The 9,770-nt window shown below is 37.7% G+C and overlaps 1 protein-coding gene across 1 annotated transcript; it reads right to left on the reverse strand.

The window, feature by feature from the left end:
• Window positions 1-1,476: 1,476 nt before the first annotated feature.
• fbxo30b (F-box protein 30b) lies at window positions 1,477-9,174 on the reverse strand. The gene is made up of 3 exons (XM_079849772.1): window positions 8,952-9,174; window positions 2,639-4,981; window positions 1,477-2,465 (listed from the first exon to the last, which is right to left on the reverse strand). The coding sequence occupies exons 2-3, from the start codon at window positions 4,934-4,936 to the stop codon at window positions 2,262-2,264; spliced, it is 2,502 nt and encodes an 833-aa protein (XP_079705898.1). The 5' UTR covers window positions 4,937-4,981; window positions 8,952-9,174; the 3' UTR covers window positions 1,477-2,261.
• Window positions 9,175-9,770: the final 596 nt, after the last annotated feature.

Raw genomic sequence — 9,770 nt, forward strand, 5'->3', positions numbered from 1 at the left:
ACCAATTCACTTTTAATGTAATATCAAATAACACACTAGTTACCATTATATTCAAATACTATACATGTGCATCTGTACTTAGTCAACACATTAAAATAAATGTTTCTTTAAAGCACAACAAAGGATTATTAAAACAAATACTTAACGTGTATTTTAAAGTAAAACTTTTAATTTGACATTACAAAGTGCCCTTTTTTAAAAGTGTTAAGAAGCATAGTCATGCAATTGTACTCTTTTATTTCATCGATGATATATTATCTGTTATTAAAAAATAAGTTATCAGTTTAGTTTATATAAAGCCTGCCCTACCTGTAAAGATTTTAAGTACACTTCAGGTGAACTTTCAGTACAATCAAGTGATTTTCTTTTCATATTCAGCATTAATCAATACAAATTATCTGGATTCGAACTCTGCTCTGTAAAAAAAATAATTATTAATGTGACTTTATTTTTTATTTGTTTTACCCTGTTCGCATCTTAAGGTATTCAGCCGTATTTAGTATCAAAGGCCACATCTCACAGTTCATTTGCTTTAGTAATTGTACATACACACTTAAGACTTAGACTGTATAATGGACATGAAATACCAGGTTCTTCTGAATAGGGACTGTATTAATTGTATTAAATGATTTTATTATAAACTTCAAAGAGCCAACACGTTCTCAGGGAAAGCAGCACATCATTTATAAACCAGTTAAAAGTTAGGTTTGGATGTAGTCTGTAAGCATACATTTTACAAATATAAAAAGACATTGAGCCAGAATAAAGATAATAAAATATATATATATTTTTAATTCATAAGTCAAAAACCACATGCAATTCCAACCAACAGCTGTACTGGCAACTTCTCCTCCTTAGATTTTAACAATCAACCTATAACATGGCTTCAGTAATACAATATATGAACTGCATTAACAAAAAAAAAAACAAAAAAAAAAAAAAAGAAAGAAATCACTTCATTTTGATTACATAGAAATGACCACACAACCTTGGGTGACGCTTAAGTTGAGAAGCCTAAAACAGCTCCTAACATGTAAACGCTGCATAGCTTTCCATAAACCTTCTATAGGTAAAGATGAAAATAAACACTTCTGTGGTTTCATTAGCTGCAATCACACCTATAAATATTAGCCTTGACAAATGCTCACAGCACACATTTAAATGCAGACAGGTTATAATATGTCACACATCACATATATGTTAGTTAGAGCTCTTCTTTGTACTCAAATATAGTGTTCCCTAAGCTTTCCCTCACTCACTCAATGGGAAACGCAATAGCAGAGTGTCTATATGCTCCAGGTTAGTGAGGAATCAGCGGGTCAGAGCGCAGACAGCCACACATTTCAGTACAATATATTGACTCTAAATGGTGATATATGTTTGGCATGCTAACCTGGCATGCTGATATTGAGTGATATAGTACTGGAGAATGAACTAAAATTGTTCAAGGTGTTTTAGTATGAATGCCTCAGTACATACAGTGTCAAAAGTCATTGAATCAACTGTCGTTCACTCTGACTAAGATCCACTGGTGCAATTTCTGGATGAAGCCTTTAAGGTAAAGTTGCTGTAAATGAAAACCCTCTTTTCTATGACAATGTGATATAAAAAAAAAAAAAAAAAAAAAAAACCCAGCAGAGCAGCTCGCTTACTCTGTAACCCAATATAGATTCAAGCCCTTGCATTCTTAAGCATGACAGCTGTTCCCAGATCAGGGTGAACTGAGCCTGTCTGCAATGTCAGCTTAAAACAGAACATATCTGTCCAGAGATAATCACAATCGAAGAAAGCGTCCTTTTCAAACGATATCTTAACCAAACCATGCAAATATCCTATAGTGTGGATGTGTATTGACAGGAACTAGAAGTCATTATCTGATAATCTTTACAAAGATTACAGAGATTACCTTGCTGTGTCAAGACAAATAAATCAAGTGCTATTCGACAGGTTGAGGCACTGAATTAAGCCTTGTTTCCCCAATGTTTACACTCCCTTAAACCAGTCCTCTCTCAGCATTGGTCTAGATAACAAAGCATGGGTGTGTGTCAGAGGAGAAGATGATTTTAGTAGATGAACCATTGCATCACACACCATCGGACCACACTGATCTTTCATATATTAATAAAAAAATAATCTTAACATCAAAAAAAAAAAAAAATATTTTGTTTCCTTTTTATTTACACAGTGATAGTATACTGTAGATTGAAGAGGTTAGATATTGTAGTGTTTTAGTTATGTTTGCAAACTAGGATTCTGTAGTGTTATGACACTGGCTTGAGAACGGACCGAAGCGATCTGCCGTCGCGCGTCAGCTCTCTGGTCGTGCACATGCAGGGCAGAGGAACCGCCTCCACTTGGCGGAGGACTTCATTGTATGGGCAACGTTTCAGGTGGTCAGCCATGCTAGTGATGTCCGCAAACTCCCACCTGCTAACCGGGCTAAAGGCTGTGCTGAACCGCCAAACCTGCAAGAAAACAAAACAGTTACTTACGTAACCACTTAACAATTTTATGGTAAAACGTGTTACCTGCTCAGACTGTTTCTTCCACTGAGCTTGGAAAAGGAGTACAGTCAGAAATAAATAAGTGCAAACTGTTTACATAATTAGCATGTGGCCACTGTTCAGACGTACTGTACCTTGTCTTTTATCTGCCAGGATCGTCTTCCATCCAAATATTGCTTCTTTTCCCACTGAACCACCACCATGCCACGGCTCTGTAGCAGACTGGCACAAACATCCCTCATCGTACGAGACACCATTGAGAGCTGACACAGGCCAAAGCCATCCAGAAATCGGGCTACATGTTGAAGTACTTCAAACGGCAATCCACTAAGGTGATCGCACTTAGGTACTATTACAGGTTTTGAGATGGGTTTCACCCCAAATGACCTGAGGTGGCGGTCATGAACAACCTTCGACCCTTGAGTGGATGGGGAGAGTCTTCGTTGAGAGTACGTGCAGCCGTAATACGCTAACGGGCAACGGTGCTCCATCCAGCCATTGAGTCCAGAGTGGATATCTCCATGAACATTTCGGAAATGCGAGAGGAACTCTTCTCGACGGAAGAGCTGGCCGCACTCGAAGGTGAACATGGAGCCCTCTCGGGGAGCCCAGCTGGGGCGAGGCACAAGCTGCTCCAGCGTCAGATCGAGCCGGAGAGTGCAAAACGGACTTGGCTGTGAAAGGCGAGGTGCGGCTCGATCGCAGGCGGAAGCGGACGCGACCTCTCCCACCATCGTACTTGTTGCCAAGATGGCAGCAGGAAAACTAAACGTCTGGGTGCCGAAGTCAACACGTGTTCCTCCAAACGCATAGACCGTGTCGGATATCCTCCGAGCTCGTGGCGACTCTTCCAGGCAGAACAGAAGAGCTGCTGCCGTAAAGTCAATTTCGCCGAGTCCCATGGGGTCGTCCACTGGCTCCTGATCTAAATCTGATGTGTCCACAGCTTTGTCCTCCATTTTGCAACGTGGATTTCTATGGGGAAACACTTCGGTAAACGACCCCTTCCGTCCGTTAAGTGCAAGTGGCATAAAATTGCGCAGCAACTGAAGGTTTTGGAGTTTCCTCTCAAAAGCCCTATCTTCAAAGTCTAACGCCATCACAGGCAGCACGTTGTCTCTCTGGATGGTCAAAGTCTGAGCGTGTATAGGCTGCTGCAGCAAAGGGGCTTGTGATCCAGAGGCCTCCTGGATCAAGAAAGCGTGTTGGTCATGTCTGATCTCTGGTCTATGAGGAACTAAAGGACCGACAAACTCCCGAGAACCTCGGGACTCTGGATTTTGATGGTGTTCTGTGGTCGATTCCATTAAGTCATCTAGTATACTATGAGAGCCATTAAAGAAACCTTGCCTATCAATGTCCCCTAACATGACTGGGCAACACTCACCTGCTGCCTCATGAGCTACACCATCTAAAGTGGCTTCTCCACCATCAAATCCCCCAACAGCCCCAGGCTCACCATCAACCTCCGATGTAACGTCCTTCATTTCAACATCTGGAGACTCCAACGTTTCTGACTGCTTACCATTCTCGCTAATTGACTCAGTGCCTTTGACAACATCTCCTAATGCACCGAGGGCAGAGGCCAAACTCCTGCCAAGTTCCATGAGTTTTTGGTGCTGTTGAGGCTGTAGATCCTCCTTTAGGCCATTGACTCCGCTGGCTATTTTATCACAGCTGAACCCGGCATCTTCTCTCACCTTCTCATGCCGTTCCCCATTGCGCTCTGGAAGTGCAGCTGACGCATTAGTAGTTGTACAGTCTGTTTCAGAAGAATTGAGGTGGATCAGGACGTTAAGAGCTGCGGCTAGGCTTTTGGTTGTCTCAACCGTGGTTTGGTAGAGCTCCCCGTAATGTTCTTCTTTTAGACCATTAATGCCATTGGAAATCTTGTCTTTTGAACAGCCAGCCATAGGCTCCATCTCAATGGTCTCCGCCTGAGCAACTGAGACTAGACCAGGCTTTTCACGTTGTCCTACTGCCTGAGTCTTTTTCTCCGGTCCACTAGTGGGAGCCAGAGAGACGAGTTTAAGTGATGCTAACATGGTGCGCTGGTCCTGAAGGGCGAGCGCCATGTCAAGCTGCTCCACCTCATCTGCTTCTTGACTCAGTCTCTCATACGAACGATAATCCTCGTAATTCACTGGCCACCTATTCCACTCCATAGTGCAGCACACCACACCTGCAGGACACACCTCAAGGTGCTCTGCCATCTGGCCACGGGCCAGGGTAAAAGGGCATCCAATGCTGTGGTTAAGACATGGCACCCTTTCAAGCGGGCACAGCAGCTTGTGTTCAATAGCCTTGCAGCTGTGGAAGATGGCACCGCATACAAGAGGGCAGGTGATGAGGTCACAGGAGGTGCCGGGTTCAGGTTTGACCATGCATCGCCTGCTTATGCAGGACATGCAGTGAACATGGGGCTCCTCCATTGTTTAAGATGACAGCAGCAAAATGAAAAAGAGCAGTCTCAACCACTGCAACACAATGAGAGAAAAACTGAGATTAGATTCATCAACATGCAGGCTGTACAATAAGTGAATTTTGAAGTCATTGACAAAGCAGATCACATCAACTTCTAAATGTAATATTTTAAATCTTAACTAATTCTTTATAGGAACATTCTTGTGGCAAACAGAGAGCACTTTTCCAGAGATGTGCAAAACTAGGCTACACATTTTCAAAACTGACTAGTAGGTGTGTAGTTTGAACAGCTGGTAGACTAGTCTTCCATTAACATAATGTCCTGTAGACACAAACAGGAACAGACACAGCACAGGAATCTTAAGTCACATTTTAAAAACTTTTCTAGAAGTAGGATATTTACCTTTTTTTAAATATTTTTTTTTTATTTGACAATATCTTAAAAATATTTTAGTTCATGGCCAAAGAAATGTCATCTGCATGTTGGTCAATGAAATGATGTAAATATGTATATAGTGCATCATTTCCTTTTAAAATAATTTGATAAATTCATGACATGTATCAAATTATTCTATAAATCTTATTTAGTTTGAAATCAAACCCCCAAAATGGCAGGTGGCACAACCGTCCACACAAATGAACAGACTAAGAAAATTATTTAAAATTGTGTCTTAAGAAGAAATTCAAAATAAAATACTATGGCACAATTTTATGTTTGAAACCTTTTATATAAACAAATTGTATAAATATCAGTAGCTTTAAAGCTTTTAAGAACATTAAAAAAGTTTTGTCAGGGACTTTGTATGTTCTCAGATGTCAGGGTGGCACAACTGCAAACATGGGTCTTTTATTATGAAGTGAAATAACAGTCAGTATGATAATGTGGATAATGATAATGCTCCAGAGGAGACCAACTGATCCTTATGGCAGAGAGAAAAGGTTTGTAGATCTCTCTCACATACTGATAAAAATAGCTACTTTTGATGTATGGGTAGGTTGGTACACTTTCCATGTCAGGTGGTACAACCAATGTAAAAATAGGAAAATTATATTTATTATAAACTTCTTTATTGTATATAAAAATGGTATGTGTGAACAAGCTAGCATAGGCAAAAGCTAATTCAGGCATCCAAGCAGAAGCTTGTTCAATGTAAAACTATATGCAAAAGTCACGTTGGTGCAACCAGAAAGTCAGGTGGTTCAACTGCACTGAATGTGCCTATATGAAATAAATAAATAAATCATTCTTTAAGCTAAATAAATAATATATACAAGCTAAGATTGTCTATTATTATACAGTATATATTTTTAATTATTGTTGTAAAATATTAGTTTTTAAGTTAAAGGTGTTTTCCAAAGTTATTTTTTATAATAATTTTAGATGCCACTACCGTATCAAGAAAGACAAATGTCTTTAACTAGGTACTATGTACTCGCATCAACAAACAAACAAAAATTGTTAGGTATGATGTGCTTGTTCATGTGCTTTTGCAAACACTTGTGCTGCTATTGAGGTGGGATATGGGTAAGGTTACTATACATTTAATGTTTTAAACATTTTGACGTATTTTAATTTAAAATGTTCAACTGACTAAATCTGATTATTCAAGTCAAGTCAAGTCAAGTTTATTTATATAGCGTTTTCACAATACAGATTGTATCAAAGCAGCTTCACAGTATTAAATTAAAATATTACAACAAGGTTTGTTTCTAGTGGAAAACGTCCACGTTTGGTAATGCTGATCAATAGTATTGTTGATTGATTAATTAAATTAAATATCCCCAACTGAGCAAGCCAAAGGCAACAGTGGCAAGGAACCGAAAAAACTGATGGAGAAAAAAAGAAAAAACCTTGGGAGAACCCAGGCTCAGTCGGGGGCCAGTTCTCCTCTGGTGTCTATGAACTAGAGGCCGGATTGTAGTTTGAACTGTAAGATTAAAAGTATTATATGAATGCCTGGCTGAAGAGATGCGTCTTTAATCTAGTTTTAAACTGGGAGAGTGAGTCTGAGCAACGAACAGTATCTGGAAGACTATTCCAGAGTTTTGGAGCTAAATGTGAAAATGATCTCCCTCCTTTGGTGGATCTGGATATCCTAGGTATGACCAAAAGCCTCGAATTTAGTGATCTTAAAGAGCGCGATGGATTATAGGGTGATAGAAGATCCGTTAAATAGACTGGAGCTAAGCCGTTTAGGGCTTTATAAGTCAGTAGCAATACCTTGTAATTAATACGGGACTTTATAGGTAACCAATGTAGTGATGTTAAAATCTGTGTTATATGATCATATTTTCTTGATCTAGTAAGAACTCTAGCGGCGGCATTTTGGACTAACTGTAGCTTGTTTATAAACAGTAGCTAACTGTAAACTGTAACTAAACTGTAACTAACTGTAGCTTGTTTATTTGCTTGAATAAAAAAATGTTCTTTTTGTATCAATATAAAACATGACTTTGTTATTCAATCACAATTGATTACAGTGTTTCTAACCAATCTGTTCTATTATACCAATCTGTCTAGTGTAGCCTTTTCCAGTTCCTTCATTCTGAATGTGACGTCATGTGATTTATTCTGTTTTTGATCAATTTACTACTTTACAATACAGACTGTTGACTAAAACAATACTATCATTATTTAAGTTTTATATGTAATTGAAATGGGAAAAAAAAATAAAATAAAAAAATCAGTATTCAGCATATTCCAGCATTATTAATGTCATTATGAATGTTGTCAGTTGGTGCAACCATGCAAATTATTGATTTAAACCAACAAAAAGCCTAATAGGTGAAAGTGAACAAATGGCTGAATACTAGATTGTGAATAGTTATTGTACTGAATGCATTTTACTGGTATTCTTGCATGATACTAATTATTCTGTCTTTAGAAGTAAAATCGGCTGCTAAAGATACAAAATACCTGGCCACTACTAGGATGCAATCATTTTAAATGAACATGAATTAAATACACAACCACAAAACAATACCGTGTTATGCACTGTAGAGACTCTTTGCTAAGATTTCACTAATAAATAAAATTAAGAATATATTTATTTAAAGACTTATTTAACAATTGAAACTTGTTTAAATCCATTGTTCCTGACTCAAAAATGTGCATTTTAAAAAGATTTATTTTAAATGCCCTTTTTGAAGCTTTATTTGTGCTTGACCCATGTGCAAATAGACCAACAATTAAATAATGTAGGGGTTCAACAATGTTTGTCTTCAAATAATAATAGGGAATCCAATGCTCTGGATGCTGTTAGATTATTATTTATTTAATTTTATTTTATTTTTTAAAGGAGTGCTTAGTGACGTTACTTTAAAGGTAGTCAGGGACACTTTTACCGTCATTTCAAAATTAATAAGTTGCCCAAATTTATCCTGCGACACCTTATGAAAGCTGGGAAACTAAAGTTTAAAATATCCACAATAACTTTTGTCTTTAAATCTTAGGAGACCCACAGCTGTGGTTGTCAATTTCTCTCACTGATGTTACTGAACTTTGCAAGTACAAGTATTATTAAATAATGAAAACCTCTCTTGAGCTTCTGGCAGACTCCTTGCCTCCAGCTTTATTGCTGTCTTGATTTTATTCAACAGTCTTCCTAGTTAGCATAAACAAAACTGGCCCACTTAACTCATGTGTTGCTGCTGTCCTACAAGTCTTTTCACCAATGACACCACATTAAACCGTGAACCAACAATATACAGACAATCTTTAAAAGCTTCATTAAACTTACTCATAAAGTATGTTTACAAAATATAAATAATGTTTACAAAACAATAAGTTGGTAAAAAGATATTTGACAGAAATGAAAACCTTAAGCAACCACAAACACTTACTGACACTTCATACAGAACAGAATGAAGTTAAGAAGTGTCCTCGTGATTGTAGTAGTGGTATTTTGATCTTTATGTAGTTGATGTTTAACTTTGTTTCACTTTTTTCATTATTTTCTACAGAGGTTAGCCTATTAGCTAGCTCAACTTTCTGCCTTCAGTCAACATAAACAAACTACTCACCTTCCCACAGACTCACTATGTCAACTAACTCCCCGCGTTTCTCACTCACGCCCCTCGCGTGCTTTATCACTTGTCCGGTTTTGCGGTGAAACGGGACACTTTAGCACACTGCTCTATGATATTGTACACAATCATCACCGTTTGTCCTGTCCAAAAATACTCAATCCGGCTGGGACGCGCGCCGATGACATCATCACGCAAAAGAAAATGGGCGTCATGACGTTAGGTTTATTTTGGGCGGATTAGGGTTACTGGAAATGTTTGCATTGGATATTTCTGTGATTTTAGTTCATTATTTTTCCCATGTTCTTATCATTGTGTATATGCCTACTATGCGAATTTTGGGGGTTGATGGATCATTTTAGATTGAAAAATTATATTGAGGTTGAATGATTTTTGGCAGATAGATAGATTATAATAGCTTATTTTTTATTGTGTCTCTTTAATTACATTTAACTAATATATAAAATGAAGTGTTAAAATTATGCCATATTTCCCCCCACACTGACTTTTTATAACTTACCCGACATAATAGGCCTACATAAAACCAGAGATGCATGCTTTACAAATTAATTCAGTATTTATGTGTAGGCTACAAATGTTATTTATGTATAAATTAATTTATTTAATGATCAGATGACATAGGCTACAGAATGTTTAACAATGAACATAATTGGAACAATTTTAAACATTGCTATAGTCAAAGTGAAAATTTTAAATAATCAAATAAAATATTCAGATATTTAAATGACAATGACAAGTCAAAGGTGTGTTATACTTGATTACGGCCCTGTGCAGACCGATCGGTGTATGACATTA

Source organism: Squalius cephalus (assembly GCF_949319135.1).
Source record: "Squalius cephalus genome assembly, chromosome: 18".
In the NCBI taxonomy this organism is placed as follows: domain Eukaryota; kingdom Metazoa; phylum Chordata; class Actinopteri; order Cypriniformes; family Leuciscidae; genus Squalius; species Squalius cephalus.

Bases quoted from the DNA above. Each gene is read 5' to 3' on its own strand.
- fbxo30b (XM_079849772.1), bottom strand. From the start codon at position 4,936: ATGGAGGAGCCCCATGTTCACTGCATGTCCTGCATAAGCAGGCGATGC. The intron at 2,466-2,638 runs GTACAGTACGTC...GTTTTCTTGCAG, and splicing joins CCTGGCAGATAAAAGACAAG to GTTTGGCGGTTCAGCACAGC.